At 37.6% G+C, this 22,999-nt stretch overlaps 1 protein-coding gene across 1 annotated transcript; it reads right to left on the reverse strand.

Moving 5' to 3' along the window:
* Positions 1-20,762: 20,762 nt before the first annotated feature.
* LOC146003342 (glutamate receptor 3-like) lies at positions 20,763-22,388 on the reverse strand. Its single transcript, XM_083141624.1, has one exon. It carries the CDS (start codon positions 22,386-22,388, stop codon positions 20,763-20,765), a length of 1,626 nt encoding a protein of 541 aa, XP_082997750.1.
* Positions 22,389-22,999: the final 611 nt, after the last annotated feature.

A 22,999-nucleotide genomic window follows, 5' to 3' on the forward strand; every position in this document is an offset into this window, starting at 1 on the left:
ATTTTTTTGGACCCATTCTCTAGCTGAAGCTAGAACAGGAGGAGGCATGTGCTGAGGTAAAGAGGACGCCGAGCGAGCAAAGCAAGATTATAAAGAGTAAACATCGTGGGATACTGTCACTATGTTTAATTAATAATATGCATTGTCAGTTTGCAAAGAAAACGTCATGGTCGGATTTACTCTGAGACTCCGGCAATGTGTGCAAAACCAAGGACGCCATCTTACTGACACCATATTCAAAAAATGAACATTTTTCAGGTAGACTAGTAATTTCAACTCATGTACAGTACATTCATCTTCAAAAAATAAATAATATTTGCCCTCTCTATTTTTTGTGAACTTTGCAAATCTTCCCGTTTGACTGTCTCACCCCGTACAACCGCAATATAGTAGCCTACAATATGTTCACAGAGGGTTTTAATTCTTCTGTGTGGGGATATAATGTGGACAAAAGAAAACATTTGGCTTTTGGTACTAATTGAATGGCAGCATCGTTCGTCTGTCACATTATTTGAGAATACAAATGTGCAATTCGGGTCAAGGAATTCCTACGCCGCTTTTTCTGTTGTTGGCACAATAACTGTTGCATGTAATCGAATCCCCCATTTGAAATGGGTACAGAATTCTACCCTGAGGCCTTCGTGCCCAATTAGAGATCACGAATTGTGGATGTTCCAAGTTTATAATGCAACGAAACCTAGCTTCCTTGCCTTCCACGAAATCCTTTCACCTTAGCATCCCGGGAAGACACTTCGTTGGAAGCGGGGTTGCCAAATTTATCTCATCCCCCATGTTACAAATTCTCAAGTGGCGTTAAGTAACTGTTGATAACCATACGTCTATTGCCAAAAAGTAACTCTGTAACAGTTACAGCTTCTTAGTTTTAAAAGTAGCTGTTACAGTTAGATTTCTTCAAAACATTTAATGTTACTTGTAATTGCGTTACAAATAACCAGTCATTTCCAAACACTTGTCAGTATCCAATTTCAAAGGTCATATCCAATCTAGAAGAAACTTTCTCTTTTTCAGTGGAAACAGTATGGTCAGTTGACTTGGCACTCGTTTCAGGCTGCCAATTTTTCTGTCCTTCTCATCCCCAAGTTCTATTATTCTCAGCGGAATAATTGGCAGAGAAACTGTGACTGTTGCTTTGTTCCCCTACAGATGTCACTGCCCTCCTTTCAACCCCGCCACACGCACAGTTCCCCATATTGTCGTGAGGCATGGAACTTTACAATATACGAAGCGAGTATGTTTATTACTTTATAAAACACAACGAGAGAAAAGTAAAACATCTTCTCTTTATAATTCAAACACTTTTGTTCTTGAGACATCGCACTATCAAACGGCTTTCCAGGAGCACTAAAAAGAAATCTTTGAAAAAATATACAAATACGAAATTATAAGGTAATTATGGGATATCACCCGAACAATTCTCACTCGTTTATTTTGTTAATTTTAGCATTGATACTTACCTATTCTGCATTGCGGAAGATTCTTTAAGGTGAAGTTATGCCTTTTTCCATAAAACAGTGTCAACTTTTCATATTTCGAGTCATTATTTGTCTTCCTTGTTCCGCTTGGGTAACAGACAATATGGCGTGCACTCTTCATGGATCATCGCGCGTCGTGCTTGCGTTTTGTTGATTTGGAGTGGGTATGCAGTGTTTCAATCTTCTTCACCGAAAAATACCTACTTTCGTGTTCATTATGTCATCACAAACACCAAAAATCCATTCACGATAGCCCCAAAATTATTCACGATAGCCCCACGAACCATTGACGGATAGCCCAAAAAACAATTCACGATAGCCCCGAAAACCATTCACGATAGCCCCACGAACCATTTCCGGCAAGGTTGGAAAAAGAAAAATCTCGTAAAAAAAAGGCACGTTTTGAAACACTGGCGAGACCGCGTGACTTTCGACGCTCGCGCCATCTGCAGGTACATATAATAGAAACAACGGCATAATGTTGTCGCTTTACAATAAATGCAGGTTCCGTACATAAAAAGGTTATTATTTCTTGTTCTGCAGCATTCTATGGTGAAGTTTTCAGTTTCCGCGAAAGAAAATACTTCGAAGAACTTCGACAATGCTACAGAAACTGATTTCAGTAGGTAGTTCCTCCTGTAAATTTGAAGAAATCCGTTCGGGCGATATCGCATATTTACCAATTATAATTTGAGTTAAGGGTAACACTTTCGTATAGCGTAGACGGATTTCTTACTTTTTACAGAAGAAAGTACTTAACGAAAATCATTTTCTTTAGCGTTGTTGAAGTCGGGAATGTAGTTTTGAACCATTTTAATGCGAATTCATGTGTTTTTCTGCGAAAATCTCTCTCCGACACGCTATTGCTGCTACCGCCATTTGCATTCTGCACGAGAGCACAATGTTCCGTGTGTTAGATGACGTAAACCCCGTAGTCAGTGTTTCAAACCACGCCGTGTTTTCGCTATAAGATGACGTGTCGAGGATGCGTCGTGAAGTTGTTGCCGGGTGTGGAAGATGCCGTGGAATTTGTAATTCAACACGGAATCTTGAAGAAAGAAGTGGAATGCAGAAAATGTGGAAGTACATGTAAACTGCACATTGGACAAGATGGGAAGTGGATGTGAAAAAGTCCAGGGACGTGGAAAGTTAAAATTGAAAAGAATTCCGTGTATTTTCTTTCATCGAGAAAAACCGATGTTGTCCGTATATGCTCAATTGAACGAAATGAGTGCTAATGGAACCTAACCTAACAGGCCTAACCTAACCTCGTAGGCATACGTCATCTCCGTGATGGTTCGTGGGGCTATCGTGAATTTTTGGGGCTAACGTCAATGGTTTTTGGGGCTACCCGTGGATGGTTTTTCGGGCTAATGTCAATGGTTTAATAATTACTCCTTATGTCAAAAATTGAACTTTTTTTCGTGAAAAAATTTCCTGAAGTTCTTTTTTTTTAAAACTATGCTTTCCTAACCTAACCTAACCTTACGGGAAATGGTTTGTGGGTCTAACGTCAATGGTTTGTGGGGCTAAAGTCAATGGTTTGCGATTTATTAGCATAATTTCAAATCCGGGCACGAAAGTAGGTATTATTCGGTGAACAAGGTTGCAGCACTGCATGCACACTCGAAATCGCCAAAACACTGGCACAACGCGCTATGAACGGGTACGCTATTGCCATATTGTGTGCGGAAATAAGGAAGAACAATAAGTACTCGTTAATGTAAGAAATTGACATTATTTTCGTTAGAAATGTTCCGCAATGCAGAATAGTACGTTAACAATGTAAAAAAGTGCGAAATAAATTATTTATAAGTGTCTCACCTATACGAAAGTAATACCGAGTTAAGTTCGTCCCTTCTCATAATTATTTGTTTTGAGTCCACTTGATGCTCAGGTATGTTAATGAGGAAAGGGACTATTGAGCCAAATTTCCTCCACCGAGAATGGCACCTAGGACCGTTTGATTTCAAGCCGACAGCGTTTCCACTACGTCATCTCCGACGCCAAAGTTCGAATTTTCGGGTTGGTGGAATAACCGTGAAAAGGATTAAGTGCGAAACGAATTAAGCGCGAAACGGAATAAATGCGAAACGTTTAAGCGCGAAATGGAATAAGAGGACAGGGAATTACAGCGAAACGGATCAATTCCGAAACTAAAATCGAACACCGGAATAAGTGCAAGAGCAATAACCGCGATACGGATTAAGCGCGAAATGAATTAGAGCAAAGCGGACTTCTTTGTCCGTTCTAACAACGAAGTCAGAGTAAACAAACCCTATTGGTTGTCCGATTGGCAGCTGTGCAATAATCTTGTGTGTGGGAATATTGTTTTCGTGATGACATGACAGTTACTATTCTAACTGTAACTAGTTACTTTTAAAAGTAAGTAACTGTACTTTTTTTTTTTTTGCAATGGAAGCAATACTATCAACACTTACATTTACAGCTTAGTTTAGGAGACTTACATTGTTAACTTGCAAGTTTGTAACGAGGGGCGAGATGTAAACTACGCTAGCGCCGCCACCGGAAAAGTTGGGCAACGAACAGCCCCATTGAGACGCTGAACTATTATTTGCTAAACAGGTTTGCATAAGTTGTTGTTTCACAGTAGCAGTAAAAAACAAGTCCATAGTTAAACTGTTGGGCTCTACTGTCGGATTAAAAATTATAGATACTCGAGTTGAGATTCAATTATAAATTAACCAGTAAACGTACATAAAAAAGAGTTACATCAAAATTTAGCTTATTCAATTCTGCGTTAATCTATGATAACCAATTTCTTTTCGCAGAATTGAATACGCTAAATTTTGATGTAACTCGTTTTTATGTACGTTTACTGGTTAATTTTTAATTGGGGTCCAAACTAGTGTATCTATAGTTCTATATCCGACAGTAGATGGCAGTATTTTACAGTACCAATGAACAAGATGACTGTCGTTTTAGAAACCTTTGAGGCAAAATATCTCGAATACAGTTTATATGGAATTACACCATAAGTATTTCGAGTACCTCAATGGCAATTTAAGAACAATAAACAAAATATGGTTTATCTATAAATAATCAAGTATATATCCACTTGTATGTGAAAAAATAGATTATTAAAGTGATTTGGGTACACCGTTTCGTTCCTTTGGTTATTCTTACTGTCAACAGATGTCCCGATCAAATGTTGAGTAAATAACACTGTCCAACAATGGTTTTGTTAAAAGTAAAATTTCAAAGGTGTTTAATGTTTTCCCACCTGCTGATTCAGAAAATGAAGTCAGAAATTGTCAATCACCCACCGTTTTTTTGTAACAATAAAAATATAATTCTGCATTATTATTGCAGCATGCAGTGCATAATAAGCTGATTGATAGGCAATATTTAAAATATTTTATGTCTTTGCTCCAAGATCACTAGAATCAGCACCTCGACCGGTGCCTCGTGGGCCTGGAGTTCCCATACCTGCTCCACCAGATGACATAAGTGTAACGGAAGAAAGTGAAAGTGTTCCTAACAAATGTAGTGAATTGCATAATGATCCTGATTTTGTGGGGAGTGTTTCAACAGCTGGACCTCACTTAATAACTGAAGAGGATCTTAACGATTTAGTTCGAGATCTAGAGTTAAGTAAAGGTAAAGCAGAACTGCTTGCATCGCGATTAAAAGGATGGCATTTGTTGGAGAGTGACACTAGAGTTACTTTTTTCCGGCAACGCCAAAAAGACTTAGTAGATATGTATGCTGAAGATAAGGACCTTGTTTTCTGTTGTAACATCTATGGTCTATTAGAGTCACTAGTTATTGTTCATAAAAGTGAAGAATGGCATTTGTTTTTAGACTCTTCGAAAACAAGTTTGAAAGGAGTTCTACTGCACATTGGAAATAAATATCCAAGCATTCCCGTAGCATATTCCTGGGGCATGAAGGAAAGTTATGAAAACATGAAACTGTTAACAAATATCCAGTACTGTAAATACTCTTCGCAGATATGTGGAAATTTAAAAGTTATTGCTGTACTCTTAGGATTGCAACTAGGTTACACCAAATTTTGCTGTTTCCTGTGTAAATAGGACAGCAGAGATAGAAAAAATCATTATGTTAAAAAGAACTGGCCGAAGAGAGAGTCACTCATCGAAGGACAGGAGAATGTTGTTCATCCACCACTTGTAAATCCAGACAAAATCTTACTGCCTCCTCTCCACATAAAGCTAGGTCTGATGACGAATTTTGTAAAAGGAATGGACCGTGAGGGTAGTGGATTTATGTTCCTCAAAGAGAAGTTTCAGCGAATTACTGAGGCGAAACTAAAAGAGGGAATATTTGTTGGCCCTCAAATCAGGGAACTAATGAAAGATAATGATTTTGAAAAGAGCCTAAATGAGCTGGAATTGGCTGCTTGGCAATCTTTCAAGGAAGTTTGCATAAATTTTCTCGGAAACTACAAGTCAGAAAATTACAGAGAACTTATCAGTAATTTTATTTTAAACTATCATGCTCTGGGGTGTAATATATCTCTGAGATACACTTTTTAGGCTCCCACCTCGATTTCTTCCCGTAAAACCTTGGGACAATGAGCGACGAACATGGAGAACATTTCCACCAGGAAATTGGTGAAATGGAAAGGCCCTACCAGGGAAAATGGACTCCAAATATGTTAGCAGATTATTGCTGGACACTAAAAAGAGATGTTCCTCAGGCAAAGTACAGCAGAACATCTAGTTCGAAGACATTCTAGATATGCCATTGTAAATCATATTGCATCGTATCTCTATAGGGCTATATAAGATTTGTATGTACCTGATATTTTGTATGTACCCTGTTACTCACATTTCATGGGTGATGGAAAAATTCTGTAATTAGATTTGAAATCAGCACATCAAATTCAATGAGAATCACCCCAACTTCTCTTTTAACAGACAACTACTTCAATTTTGTTAGACAGTGTAATTAAAGAGGTATTGTTTGATTGAAATGATTTTACGAAAATACTTGCAGTATTTATTGTACAATAATGCATTGCTTGAAACACAATCTTTGTAGGGTCTTCTGTAGAGATACTACATATTTGCAGAGATGGAAATAACTGAGCAAAAGCATTACCAGCTAATTATTTTGCCTAGATATATTCTTGACATATTAATTATGTTCGCAATTTCCGTGGAGCATTTGGTCCTGAGTTCCTGTTTATGGATGACAATGCTCGCCCGCACCCCGTACGTATTGTGTCGGAATTCCTGGAAACAGAAGACATCACCCGTATTAAGTGGCCTGAATGCTCACCGGACCTCAATCCTATCCAAATTGGAATAATTATAAGTTATTCAAAATAATGAGTAATATTACTGTGTAAATATTCCACTTTAATTTTGTGCATCAAGATTTTTGCTTTAAAATATTCAAGAATTACATCAGAATATTGTTTGTTTGATCTGAATTCTTCTATTAAGTCCACTTTATGCACAGATAGGCTAATCGTGACTGGATCTACAGTTTACAGGCTGATCCGAATCATTGCGAAATGTGACTCAACCGGGTATCGAACCCGGGACTCCTTGATTACAAGGCGACGACGTTACAACTACATTATTTGATTGGATTTGATTTATTTTACTTCGCGTTTTGTGCCTCTTGGCTAATTTGCGAAGATGGGGATGAGTGATGAAATGATCAAATTGATGAATGGACATTCACAAACAACCATGCCCGAGCGGGATTCTAACCCGGGACCCTTGGCGTCGCAGCGCGATGTGCTAACCACTCAGCCACAGGGACCGGCAACTAAATTATTAAATTACATGTTATGTTATCAAAAAAATTAAATTTTTCCACATAAGACTGATACAAAATAGCAGGAAATTTTGAATTTTCACTAATTTGAAGGATATTTAGGGTTCTCGAAAGTGTGGCGAGACATTTTTGCAGGCCCCGTGAATGACTTAATATCGTAAAAGTATCGGTTAATAAATTCCAAGCAATACTTTCCGATACCCATACTACTGGTATCGCTATCGGTATCGGCTCAGCCCTATTCTAATATAGAAGTTATTAAAATTGAAATTACCAAGATACTTAAAAACGCCTTAGAAACTAGTCCGCGTTTAACTTAATCAGATTTTAACTGTCTATTTCTTGCGGTTTCTGAAGCTTCGGCGTTGACACATACAGACAAGCCAAGAGGAAGTGAAATATATCTACCCTTGCGAAAAGAAATGTATCGTGGAACGAATATGAATCACTTTTTGCATGAAGCATAAAAGAGGATTCTCATTTTCAAACCCGTCGCTTGGAGGCGCTGGCGTCTGGCTGTCTTCCAATTCTCCTCTTTCTGTGCTAAGACAAAAAGACCATGGACCGTGGAGCATAAGACGATTGTTAAATATATAACGATCGTTATGGAGCACCACTTCCGGTTTTCTCGTCCACTTCCGGTTCTGATGCGATGGCTGCAGGAAATGCAGCCCGCTAAGTGCAACGCCTCCAATATGCTCGCTGAAATGTTTTCTCGATTGAGTGCGTTCAAGACTGTCTTCATTCTCACTTCGCGCCGAGTACTCGTTGTGTGTGTGTGTGTGCTTGCTTAACGCATTACGAAATGCACTGTGGCAGTGACCTTTCTCGATTCTATACAGGGTGATACGTTTGAGATGTCAGAAAAGTAAACCGTTATAGACAGGAGGTTATATATGTTTCTCTGAGAAGTTTGTTGTAATATCAGCAGAAAGGATGTAAATTTTGAGTGAGTGTAGGTGGAAGGTTACATCTCAAACGGATCACCCTGTATATTACTATCAAAACAGTCACTAATGTGTGAACATTTTACTGCAAGGCGATATTTTGATTGAATTATGTTATTTTTACGTCGCTTTTCTGCCACTTGTGGCTGATCGTGACGATGAAATGGATGATGAAATTAAATTGATGAAGAGACACCCACAGAGAACGCGCATGCGCAGGCCGGTATTCGAACTTGGGACTCCTTGCGTTGTAGGGTGCTGTGCACTCAGCCACGGAGGCCGGCGCAAGTTGATATGAACTAGCCTTTTATACACTCTGTAAAAAAAATAGCATCACTGTATTCTTATTACGGATGTTGACAATTTTGAGTTTCGCATGCATGCATCTTTCCTGCACAACTTGAAATCAATTGATTGAAGTATTGGTCTGGATTCACTGCGTACTGTGGTGTTATTCTTATGTTGATTTAGTATTTGGAGTGTCCGCTAGAGGGTGTTGCAATCAGTTACTGCTACAAGGCTTTGTAATCAATTGTCAGGAATCTGTAAACGATTGTTAGTAGTGCAACTTGTGACGTGTTTTATGTTGCAACTACATGTTCATTATTGACAGTTTGTATACGTTATCATATTTGTGAAGTGTTCTGGTGCTGTGTAGTGTATTTGAGCGTGTTTCTCGAAAAAAAATGGGCAGAAAGTGTGACATTTCACCACGTAAGCAAGGAATGGTTCTTGCTTTGCATATGGATGGTCATTCTCAGAGAGAAATTGGTCGACAACTTCAAATGCATCAATCCACAGTTATCCGCTGCCTGGAAAAGCAACAAGAACATGGAAAATCATCACTGAGAAGTCACTGTGGCAGAAAGAAAAAGACATCACCTTGACTGGATCGTATGATAAAGGACATGGCACTGAAAAACAGAGGAATGAGTTCACGCCAAATTGCACATAAACTTCAAAATAAGGTGGGAGTTAATCTTACTCATGATACTGTAGTATCCCGACTAAAGAAACAGGGTGTTTCTAAACACGTCCCACGTAAAAAACCCAGACTTGCTGATGCAGATGCAAAATCTAGACGTGAGTTTGTCACACGTTATGGCGCATGGAATGATACAGATTGGGAACATGTGATATTTTCTGAAGAAAAACGATTTAAATTGCTGGGGAATGACAGCTCAGTTAAACTGTGGATGCGGAAGGGAGAAGAACTTGCAAAATCTTGTAGTTTAGAAACTCAAAAGTTTTGTGGCAGTGTAATGATTTGGGTATGTTTCTCTGCAAAAGGGATTGGCAGGATGCATATTTGCACAGGGACCTTTAAGGCTGATCAATATCTGGAAATCCTGAATCGGAAAGTTCTACAAACTGCAGGAGATCATTTTTCTGGACAGACGTACAGGTCAAAAGAGGAACTTATGGCAGCCATTGTACATGTTTGGGATGAAATTGAGGTCGAATATTGTCAAAATCTCATTCATAGCATGATTCGAAGGTTGGAAGCACTTAGGAAGGCCAGGGGTGGCCACACTAAGTACTAGTCAATGTATTTACTTACTGTCATTTCAAATTAACATATCATGATGCATTTAAAACCTTTGTTCAATCTTTTTACTTGTAAAAATTGTCTTTGTGCGAAAACGTTCCACAAGCTATATTTGCAATAATTTTGTTATTAGTTCTGTCAAGTGCATTATGTACGTAACTATGACTTAAATAATAAAAATATATTGTACAGATATAGTGTTTTATAATTGTTAGGAAAACAAATCGACAAGTCGAATTAAATCAATAAAACAACTAATAATTCACGAGCGAAATGCTGACGACCAAAAATAATGAAGTGATGCTATTTTTTTTTTACAGAGTGTAGTAACATTATGGATAGTACTGCTGTTTTACTTTTTAAAGTAACATTGAACTAACTTACTTTGTTCAGTGTCAGTTGGCACATCTATCTTCTGTCACTTTTGGCTAATCGCGACTATGAGTGAGTGAGTTCTTGTTTCAAGTACACTTTACGCACAGATCGGAACGGGATCTACAGTTTAATGTGGAATCCGAATCATTGTATTCTTCCGCCGTGTACCGAACCCGGGACTACGTCATTACAAGGGTACGACATTATAGCCAGGATGAGTCATGATAACATTGAAGGAGGGAAACTCTCAAAGAACAACCATGCCGTGGCCGGGATTCGAACCTTCCGCCGTCTTTACTCTCTTTCAGGCTTGCTCCCTGTGATACCCATTGAGTATAGGCTAGGTGAACCCCAGAGCAGCTCCATACAAGGAGATTGCTGTAAATATTTCCTAGCTGAAATCACTCACCCGTAGAATCGAACCGAGCAGTCTGGGGTGTGGAAAGTAATTTTGTGACATAATGACATAACATACTGGATTGATCTGAATTTTTGTTACTTAGCGTCGCTTATCTGCCACTTTTGGCTAATTGCGACGATGAGTATGAATGATGATATGAAGAAATAAGCAGGGGTGCCCATCCCCCCCCTAAGGTCTATGGTGTACTATAACCCAAAGGCAGAACATTCACCGCCCCCTTTATGACGAATTATATACTTCAACTATTTTCTTCAGACATAATTTGCGGAGCGATATAATACAGACATATTTAAACAATATATGGTTACCTTAGGTATTGTTTACAATATGGACATTCACATGTATATTTGAGATTGATTGAAATAACACTTAACGTAAATGATAATAACTTCTGATATTGCAAAGCTGTTGCAGTAAACTAATTGTTAATTTCGTCAATTTGCACACTTTTTAAATATCGGACTCAAAATGAATTATGTTTCCGCAGTAAGTTCCCCCCCTAAATTCTAAAGGCATAAGAAGTGGTGTCTCATCCCCATCACCGCGATATAACTTGACAAGTTTAAAAACAAGACGCTGCAAATAGCTGTTGCGCAGCTCACACTACATTTCCCCACTCCATTCTTCGCAGGGAAGGTTGTTCGCAGTGTTGCAACCTGGAGGGAGCGGAATGGTCTGACGATTTTCAACGAAATTTATATTCGCTTTTTTCCTGGGCTGTTTTCTACTTGTCGGAGTACAGAAATTCAGCTCACCTTTCGCCAATGACTCTTTTCCTTCTTTGAAAACTTTGCCTTCCCGATGGCGCAGTGGTAGCGTCATCGCCTTGTAATCAAGGGGTCCCGGGTTCGATTTCCTGTGGAGGCACATAGTGGTTCGAATCCCACTTTAAACTGTAGGTACAGTCCCGATTAGCCTTACTGTGCATAAAGTGGACTTAAAACAACAAATCAATCCAATCCAATTCTTTTAAAACTTGAGGAACCATCCATTCAGATACTCCCGTGGCGGCGCTTGTGAACTCGACAACATTATACTTAAGTTTATGTAACTCCTTCTGATTTCGCAAATATGCTTCAACATTGTAAACAATTTATCTGGCCTGTCCTCTAAGGAGCTTTCCAGGGCAGAGTGTGGATTTCGTTGGACCCGGCATGATTTCATTTTTGCATTTCAAAAATATGCAGCCAAGAGTAAATAGCAAGAACATTTCAATGCTTTAAAAAAAAACACAGGCAAGCATGTTATCAGATTGCCTTCTCGTAGCGATTGTTGTACGATAAACAAAAGAAAATCCACTGCTGGATGTCGCATTCAGAAAATGAAGTCATTCGCCCAGTAGTTTCTCTTCGTTATAAACCTTAACGCACGTGCGTAATACTACAGTTTATGATCCGCGCACCGCACGCATTTTCAAAGACCGGATTAAATCAAATGAACCACTGATAAACTGATATTACCCGGCATCGTCAATCTACACAGTAAAAATAGTTTGTCATATTTGTTTTAGCTTAATTTTGCTGAGTTGGCACCACTCGTACTCTCAAGGCCAGACTAGTACGTAGAAGAGTGGTGGGGAGGATGACGTAATAGAAAGTGCTCCGCAGCGATCTGCGCATATCGGGCCTTAACTTGTCAGGCTATAGGTATAAAAACTGTACATAATGAACATAACTGAAAGTCTATAAGAAGTCAATCAAACGAAACGATCCCCCCATTTTTGTGCGAAGATATATATAATTTGTATTTAAACTATAAAATTTTGTCCCTCACCAAAATTCCCATGACGCAGGCGCGTCCTGAATGCACATTTGGGCACCCCTGGAAATAAGAACACTCATGAAGAACAACCATGCCCAGGCCAGATTCGAACCCGGGACTCCTGCCGTTGTAGCGGACTGTACTAACCACTCCTTCACAGAGATCGGCGTAACACACTGCTGCATTGTGCACTAAAATGCCTATCCTACTTCTTTATAGTATTCTACCAAAAAAACAGTGCTACCAGACACTATAAACTTTCAACAGAGTGTCAACTAAATCTTGATAATGTTCTCAGTCCCACCATACCCCTAATTTTCCTTGCACTCCACTAAAACATTCAGAAAGCCTTGCATTTTTCAAAATTCTTTTCACGGCATGAAAATCAATGAAGAGAAAAGGTTCAAGGTCGTTTATTCTTTGGAAGACTCACCAGAGAAAAAGATTTCGAGTAGAGGAAGAAGAAAAAAGTGACAGCATGTGTCACTGGGAGAGTGGAAGAGCCATCAGGGACAATGAAATATGAACGGCTCTGGGTGTTCAACCATGCACCCCAGTAGCTTTTTGAGAAAGACCTCTCGCATGTTGACTCTTTGGAGTCGCCGACACTTGTCATCCTGGCGTCTTAAATATTTATCCGGGCTCGCTCAAAAGTACAAGGGACGTGAATTTTGAATATTTACTGCCTCTTACGGTGGTCAGGTTAACTCTCGTAGCTTTGTCAATCTAATCTTAAGGGGGTCTTATATCCTCTTCAAGGTTTCCAGAAGCCTGTGTAAAGCTTATGGGATACTTTCTGGTCACGATTATCTCCACAAAAATTGGACACAACAGTTTTCTAATTTTTCTCAGCATCGAGAAAGTTTAATTCATGAGATCTATTGTTTGAAATTTTCAGTTAATACATTTCAATCCTGAAAAAAGTTATAAAATAAATTGTATTCTTTCCCTTCTCTAGATAAGACAGTACTACTATCCTACATGGGATCACGCTTGTCTATGCTGTAACATTACATAAGATATCATACCACTCGTAATAGGGACATCGTCTTGTACATGTTTCTAAAGAAACTAGAAATGTAGTGCATAATGAACATAGTTGGTGACAACTTACAAGTCAACTGTCGGAACAATACGTTTAATCCGCCACCTCTGCCATCTATGATTTTTCATTCTCACTACATTATTGAGGGCTTCCCCGATAGTGCAGTAGTAGCGTCGTCGCCTTGTAATCGAGAGGTCCCGGGTTCGATTCCTGATGGAGGCACTTTGAACTGTAGATCCAGTCCCGATTAGCTTTACTGTGCATAAATTGGACTTAAAACACAAAATTAATCAATCAATCCAACTACATTATTGAACAATAATAAATAATCACCATGACACGTCCTTTCCCATTGCACTAATATTTTTTGTTCTTAATGACTTTTTCTCTTGTACAAATGTTTATTGTTCTTTAATCTTAATATCTGTAATTTACCGATCACTGATAATGTCAGGATAGTGACTAACCTGTATATACTTATCTTGTTAAGAGCTGTTGCCATGGCAATTACGAGTGTGTTTTGTCTTGACTTTGAAAGTTCGGGCTCGGTTTTTGAATAGAGCGATCAAGTTGAATTATAAGAAGTTTAATTTCTTTGAGGTTGATAGTCTGTGGTGAAATATTAGCTAGTTGCGTAATGTATAGTTACAGACAAATTCAAGGTTAAATTGTGGATTTAATCATCGTTTTTATTGTAAAAGTGTTCAGTGTTATTACAAGACAGTACATTTATTGAAACGTAAGTTAAGATTAAATAATCTTGTGATTTAGAAGATAAATCAGTGTTAAATCTAGATAGCATGGAAGGCTCTGGGCCATCCAGATAAAGTTTCCTGCTTGTAAGAAATTCAACAAATTAATTTCAAGTGAGGGAAAATGTCTAGCGAGGAAATTATTAATCAAAGCAGAGAGGACGTCCAAATGGAGATGAATGAAGTAGTGGAAGTAAAAAAGGACACGTCTTCAAATAAAGACGGAGAAAATATGGATGTTGAATTGGTTGCTAAGCAACCAAAAAGTCAGAACACAAAACGAAATCGAGCAAAAGTTAGTGGAAAGGAGGAATCTATAAATGCTCCAAAAATTTTCAAAGCAAACGTATTAGAGCGTACAATGCAATCAAAGGACAATGTGAATAAAAATGACTTATTCTATCCTGGGCACGATGGCCCATATATTGTTCTTGTTGAAGGAGCGGAACACAACGTTGGTAGCTTTAGTGCTATTATGTTAGGTAGTCACTTAAGATAAGATAGAATTAAGGTGAACTATGTTAAGGCATCAGGTCCTAATCGTGCAAAGGTTTACTTTTTAACATCCAATGATGCAAATGACTTTTACTTGAACAAAGAGTTTCAGAAGAAGTATAAAGTAAATGTCAAGATCCCGAAGAGTCTTTTACACAGAATGGGACTAATATATGTGTTACCGTCACATATAAATTTAGAAGAAGTACAAGATGAAGCAGAGGCTGAGAGAAATATTCCAATAATCAAAATGGAAAGAATGAAGAAGACGATTTATCAAGAAAATGGGGAATTTGTGTTCAAACCGACCAAATTGATCAGCGTAACGTTTCAATCACAAAGTTTGCCCTCGCATGTAAAGCTACTCAGTAACATATTTCAGGTACAACCTAAAATAAAATCTGTGATGCAGTGCAGGAATTGTTTCCGTTTCTCTCACACAAAGGATGTTTGTAAGTCCAAAGCGATGTGTCCTAGGTGCGGTGATTATGAACATGATGATATATGTGCTGCAGTACCTAAATGCATAAATTGCTCAGGAAATCATCTTGCAACTGAGAGGTCGTGCAGTAAGTGGGAAGAGGAGAGAGAAATACAGAAGGTGATAGCATATGAGGGCTATTCATATCAAGAAGCGAAGAGAAAAGTTAGTTCTAGTAGTTCATTTATGACCGAAAGAGACGATTATTCTTATGCAAACATACTACAAGATTTCCCAGAGTTAAAAACAACTAAAGCAGAGTCTTCCTTTGTACAAGCTCCAAGTTCAGCAATTACAACAGGTAACAGATATGAGGTGCTGGCCACTCTAAGAGATGAGGAATCAGGGACATCAAGAAACTTATATTCTTGGAAATCTTCTCAACCTCATCTTTACAACATGAACAATAGTTATGCTGATCGAAGATTTGGGAAGATAGGTAAAAGTAAAGAAGTTATGAAAAATAAAGGTATGCAAAATCTAAAGTCGTGTGACAATCCTCAAACCCAAAACGAACAAGAAAGACCAGATTATGTATTACTAAATTCCCAAATCAGTCCAACGTCAGTGACAACAACGGAAAAACGAAAATTACGAACTAGCATCCCACAATATGACTCTCAAAAGCAAATAATGATTAGTTTGTTACAAGTTATGGCAAAACTAACGTCGAACATAACTGTGGATGATAATCTTCAGAGAATTAAAAATATTCTAGTCGATTGTACAAATATTACTTCACAGTTATTGAAACTTATTGAAGAGCTTGAATCATATGAAGATGCTCAACATTAAATATAATAATCAGTAAGTTATCACATGCAAAATATGTTTTTGTTTGTTCAATGGAATTTATGCTCGTTTCCTTCAAGAAAACTTGAACTCATGAAACTGATAGAAGAGCATCATCCTCTCATTATATGTGTGTGTGAAGTATGGGGGGATGGAAGAGTTTCAATTGAAATAAAAAATTATCATGCAGTAATTAATCAAAAAGGCGGAAAAGGAGTGGGTATATTTGTACATGAAAGTCTGGCATTCCAACCCATATCATTTAATCCCAATTTAGTGATTCTTCGAGAATATCGGGTGGAAGTAGTGGGAATACAAGTGCAAATTTTGAATAAAATATTTACTGTTATCTCGATCTATATACCATCTACCTATACATCGCAAAAAATTGCAGTGAAACATTTAAGGTCTATGATTAGTTCATTCAAGACTCCATTAATCATAACTGGAGATTTCAATTGCCACCACCCATTGTGGGGTCGACAGGCAGCAGATAAGTTGGGTCGAACTCTTGTTGAATGGATGGAGGCGGAACAGTTAACTATAATAAATGATGGTTCACCTACTCATATGCCTAGAAATGGAAGTAATCGGTCATCTATAGACTTAACATTAATTTCAGAAAAGTATTGTGCAGACTTTACATGGGAAGCCGATGTGGACTTGAGAACAAGCGATCATTATCCATGTTATTTTTATCTGGCTTATTGCCATGCAACAAATGAAAGAATATTAACTATTCGCAAATGGAAAGTATTCAAAGCTAATCGGTCTAATTATACTAAACTTTTAAATATTTATTTCTCAGAGGATGATGGATTAAAACCTGATAATATTACATACGAGGAGTTTGTAAAAACCATTTCGGCTGCGATGGACTTGAGCTGTCCCAGGGTGATAAAAAGTAGTCAGCAACACTTCCCAAAGATATACTGGTGGACAGAAGAGTGTGCTGAAGCAAAACTACATAGAGTCGAATTAGCAAGAATATACGCACGTCAACCAAATCCGGAGAACTGGATAGCATTCAGACACTCTGTGGCCAAATCAAAGAGATTATGCATAAAAGCAAAAAGAAAATCATGGAAATTATTTTGTAAAAATTTACACCCAAGCATGAAATTAGGATATGTGTGGAATAAGTTTAGGTCGCTCAAAAATCCTCGTACAGCAAATGTGGTCCCTTTGAAATCAAATTGGAAGACTGAATTTATTCAGAAACTCATACCTACAGTGTCAGACGGAGTAGTTGAAACACCAAATGAATTATGTAGTTACACATCAAAACTACGTTCGGCGAAAGGTTTTGGAACTCCAATTTCAAAAGAGGAAATCTATGAAATCATCGGCAACAGTAAAGAATCTGCTCCAGGGATGGATGGAATTACGTATTCGATGATCAATCACTTTCCAGATGTAGCGTTAAAGGCGATGTGCAGAATTTTTAATAAATTCTTAAATAAGGGAAAAGTACCAGAAGATTGGTCCAAACAGTTGATTATTCCAATTTTGAAAACAGGCAAGGACCCTCAAGTAGGTAAATCATATAGACCTATAGCTTTGACGTCAGGTTTAGGAAAGATATTTGAGAAACTGATACAAAAAAGAATAGAATGGTTTTTAGAAAGCCAAAACATATTTCAGATCGAACAAATAGGATTTCGAAAGGGATTAGGATGCGAAGACGGATTAATCACTCTTTCCTCGTATATTTTCGACTCACTGAAAAGAAACAGAATTGTATTAGCTGCATTCTTAGATGTAAGCGCAGCTTATGATAATGTAGATATTAATATCCTAATCCAAACAATACAACAGCTAAAAATACCTCACAACTATGTTTTGATATTATGGAAGTTACTCAGTAAAAGATCCGTATATTTCCACTTTTTCAGTGAAAGTAGAGGACCGTATTCAGCCTGCAAAGGGTTACCTCAAGGAAGTCCTTTAAGTCCTTTGTTATTCAACATACATATGATCGGGATGAAAAGGAAATTAATTCCAACAGTCAATTATCTTCAATATGCAGATGATATCTGTATCTATATGTCCACGACACAAATTCATACTGATTTTCCTGTTTTAGAGGAACAAATATTGGAAGTGCAAAAGTGGCTTGAAAGTAAAAAACTCTCCATTTCAATGGAAAAATCTAATTTTACAATTTTTAGTAAAAAGGGAACACCTCCAATAGTTCACTCAATGTCCTGAAAAACAAGAATTCCCATTACATCCAGAGTAAAATATTTAGGTGTCATCTTGGATGAAAAACTAACTTGGAAGGACCAAATTAAAGCAATACAAGTCAAATCAGAAAAAGTGTTTAATTTGTTCAAAGCAATAGCAAATACTCAGTGGGGATGTCATCCTCGAGTTATGCTTTTATTTTACAATAATTATTTTCGGCCTATGATAGATTATTCTCTATTGGCAATGTGTAACTTGACAGAAGGAAAATTGAATTCCATTGATGTCATACAGAGGAAATTCTTGAGAAGATGTTTAGGCGTTATGAACAGCACTCCAAACGTAGTAGTATACATGGAAGCGGGTGAATGTTCCATTTCATGTAGACAGAAGATGTTAGCAGCAAATATGCTCTTCAAAGTGAAATCATATTGTGAGCATCCTTTCAACAATGTACTAACAAATATGATACACTTATATGAAACAGGAAAAATAACAAACAGAAAATCTGCTATGTGGATAGAATTGTATAATTCGTTTTGTCAAGAATATCAGGATGTTCTACAGATGCGTTCACGGCCTGTTTTTTCATTAGATTATCCTCAACAGTCTCTGGATAATATTCATTTCCCTCGTTATTCGCACATATCGGAATATTTTACTCAATGGCCAAGTTTTTATTTCATATACACAGATGGATCTAAAAGTGAGTCAGGAGTTGGATGTGCAGTGTACGATCCACAACATAAAACAGACCTATTATTTCGGCTTCCACAAGACTGTTCAATATTTACAGCAGAATCTTACGCAATTTACCAAGCTTTAATATATGTTCAAAAATTAAATTTACGAAAGTTCTTAATACTTACTGACTCGCAAAGTGTATTACAGGCTCTTAAATCTTCGTACAAGAGTCTTTACAAATTATCCCCTTATATTATAAATTGCATACAATTAGTTCAAACAATACAAAAATCTGGAAAAACCATTGAGTTTTCTTGGGTTAAAGCTCATAGCAATATTGCAGGTAATTCTCATGTAGATGAATGTGCAAAGAAAGCAGTGCGTCTTCCAAATATTACGAACTTATCATTATACTATACGGATCTTCTCCCTAGAGTAAAGAAGAAAATTCTGAATGAATCGTTTGATTGGTGTCGAAATGAACTTACAACAGTTGGAGAATCATACAGACCATTTGCTGAATTCAAAACACAAAAACCATGGTTTCATCATGTAAGTGCTACAAGAAATGTAATTGTATTAATTAATAGACTGAGAACGGGCCATTTGTGTACTAGGCAACATTTATCCAAAATTGGAATAACGAACAATAAGAAATGTGAATGTGGCTGGGAAAGTGCAGATGCACAACATATAATACTGGAATGCTCAAAATATAATAGAGAGAGAAATATCTTGTATAAAACTTTAAATAATCTAAAGGTTCAATTTCCAACAAATTTGTTAAGTTTAGTTGTTAATCCAGATGTGAGAATTGGTTATAGTTTGTTATCATTTTTAAGGAAGTGTAACATACAATTGTAAAAGGCAAAATGTTCAAAAAAAAAAATCTAATATCTGTAAAATAGGGGGAATGGACTGATAATTTTATTGTAAAACAATTGTGTGTGTATTGTTATGGACAAAAAACGGCATAAAAGCTGTTAGGTTCCAAATAAAGGAATGAATGAATTAATTAATTAATTTCTTTGAGTGACATGGATTATATGTTAGGATATAAGTATTTAGTTTGCTAAGAAGTAAAATAGACTTCCTTTTTCTTAGTGCCAACTTAACTTTCATTTTATTTGACGAACTAACAGAGAGATATTATCCCATACCCTGAGAGGCATCACGCGAATGCTTTCTAGTCTTTCATGTGAACTTCTCTTAGTTAAATCATCTTCTTTTGATTAAAGAACCTGTCAACCATCATCATCATTATTGTCAGGAATTAAGCAAAGATCCTTGGCGAACCTTTTTCGAATAAACGACCTTCTAAATGTTGCACCATATGAATAAATTTCGTTTTACCTTTGTGTTAAACGGACAAATGATATTCAACATACGATTTTATTTCTTAAACAATTCTCGTATAATTAGTAATGTGTTACTTTGAATTACTTGTATTATGATACTTACACTCATTCACTTACTACCTTGCATATACTTCAGAAAGAAAGTGATATAGTGAAGGCCTTTGAAAATGGTAACTGTTTACACAGGCAGAAATGTTCCTTTTGATTTACCAGTAACTTAGATACTAGTGACCAAACCTTTCTTTAAACAGTTGACAAACCAGAGGCGGCAAATTATGATAAATTTTGGTGGGGCAAGATCGGCATAAACAATACTTTATATATGTAAATATACATAAAATGTGTCCTACGTGAATTTGGGGGAGGCAGAAAGTGTCTTCCATTCCCCCTTCAAAGTAGGCACCTATACAAAACACAACATGTTAGCAATTTTTCAGTAATCTGACCCATTTGTTCAGAATTACCAAATAATTGAGTAGAGTGTGTGTGCAGTTACTAACAGCTCACCCACACACTTATAGTCAGCATTTTTGTTATAATTTCATTTTCAAACAGTTATTACTCTATTTCCTTCCTTCTGCAGCATGGCGTTTCGGTCCAAATACAGAACAATAGTTTAGGAGTTCTAAACCATACGTCCTCGTGCTTTACCTAATAATTCCCATGGCGTTGCTACCAGAACAATATATTTGTTTCCACCCCTTACTAGACAACTGTTCAACAATACACACAGCTGCACTAACAAAGAGCCCAAACAATAATATATAAAATGCTGTTTCCAGATGAGCCATTGTTAGCCGTACTTCTTGCCCATTGTCGTCATTTTCTAAGTTGTTGTTTTGTTTTTCTAAAAACTCTCTCAGATCATCCGTCCAAAGGTACCTTAGACCGGACTCTGTTATCCTGCTAAAATAGTCATTGATTCTAGTAAGGTAAGGGGATCCCTTAGGCATTGTAAATGCCTGGTAGAGCCTGGTTATAGGCTCTTTGACAATGTGAACTAACTGAACGCCTGTCTTTGTTGTGAACTGAGTCTTTGCTATGTATTTGAGGTACACATCTGTACTGAATACTCCAATATCTCTCTGGGTGTATATTCGTTCTATCATTTCTGCTAGCTTGTACGTCCAACTATAATGATTCTGTAAACTGATAATTGAGGGATGTGAGGATTGGACTATTACCTCATTTAGTGAAGGGTAGCTCGTTATATGTATATTAGACTCGGCTACGTCACTTAGTGTTTCCATGTCTTTATAAAAATGTGGCTTTGTTAGGTAGTGTATGAGGGAACCTTGATACAGAGCGTACACGACGAGAGAGAAATACACCCATAAGATCATGGCAACACGAGGAGCAGTTGACGATGGTTGGATACCTGTAGACATTTGAAGAAGAACCTGTAGGTGGAATAGCAAGTCCCCTATATGTGGGGAATTCCTGTTGCGTTCTGGAGACACCTTCAGGTACAGCCGAAAAGATAACACCATGACTACAAACGCACAGACCAAGAGGAACCAAACCAGCGAATGGATTGGCAGAAAGAGACTCATCCATAAGGGAATTTGCTTTGACTTTGGGACCATGAACGCGATTGGTGCCTCGAAAACTGGTTCAGTGAAATCCATGATGCCCAAGCGATCCGGAAAGAGATAAAACCTGTTGAGAGACAAGTCTATTCTTCCGTACACTATATCACCAAACAAACCTGTCCATGTACCATTCGGAAGCAGCATGCTGTTACCAATCTTCTCCCCAAAACCATCCTTGGCGTGCACAGGGGAGTAGTTCATGAACTTGACCATGTTTCTAAACAATTTACCATCTATCCCTATATATCTTAGTTCACCGTCCTTTGTCTTCGTCTTGCTGAAGAAAGGTATCAACTCGTAGCCAGGAGTTACTAACCGATAACCCCAAAGATTCCTTAGTTTGTCCTGCTTGATTGTACACCTTGAGTCAAGATCTCGTTCAATGTAACTTGTAAGTATTGCAACACCAGAGAATGGGTTGTAAGTTTTGATTTCCACTTTATCCTGAAGTCCTGACGATAAGAACATTACATAAGCATTCAGAACCTTTTCCTTCCAGTAGAACTCCAAACAAGTGTCTATTGTTACATAATCAACAGCCGCTGTGAACACACACAAGAATTCTTCTCTAGGATTCCAATATGGCTGACGTTTGTCATGATCCAGGATCTCCTGTAGAGCTACTACTGTATCCACAAAGAATATATTCACACTGCTTTTACCTAACCTACGTACTTGCATAAACTCCTGCTTGTTACTAATCTTTAAGCTTTCAACAATTGCTGGTGCTTGTTGGAGTCTATGTATGTTGACCAAACTTGAAGACGCTACAGATGAACTACCTGTATACCTGATTGAAATAAATCCTTGTTTTGAGAAACATTTAGAAAGAATCAGCTGTAGCGTGTCTATTAACACAGAATGTTCCTTGTTTTCTATGTTTCTGATTAATTGTTGTGTCTTGCTGAAAACTTTACCACATATCTGGACCAACAGAAGAGTATACAACAGTGCATATTGTGGTGCGAACATGTTCTTTGATCCACTGAAGACCCTGTAAGAGTGAAAGAAATGAAGAATCAGTACCGAGTATAAAACATTCCATAATTTCAACTTTTGAATTGATACAAAGGAACAATAAGAGAAAATTGCATACTGATATATGAATCACAGCTCCACGTTTTGGTCAAACTTGTTTTTTTGCTGTAATCTATCATGAAAAAAATGTTCTATCTGGTGGTGCAAGAATCAGACAGCTCCACATACACTATGTTGCCATTCGTCACCGGACACCCCATACCAGTACGTTAATCCGGTCTCAGCACCACATCAGTATCGTGCAGGGCCACTTT

This window comes from Lepisma saccharinum, chromosome 20, assembly GCF_977018435.1.
Source record: "Lepisma saccharinum chromosome 20, izLepSacc3.1, whole genome shotgun sequence".
NCBI classification, from domain to species: Eukaryota; Metazoa; Arthropoda; class Insecta; order Zygentoma; family Lepismatidae; genus Lepisma; species Lepisma saccharinum.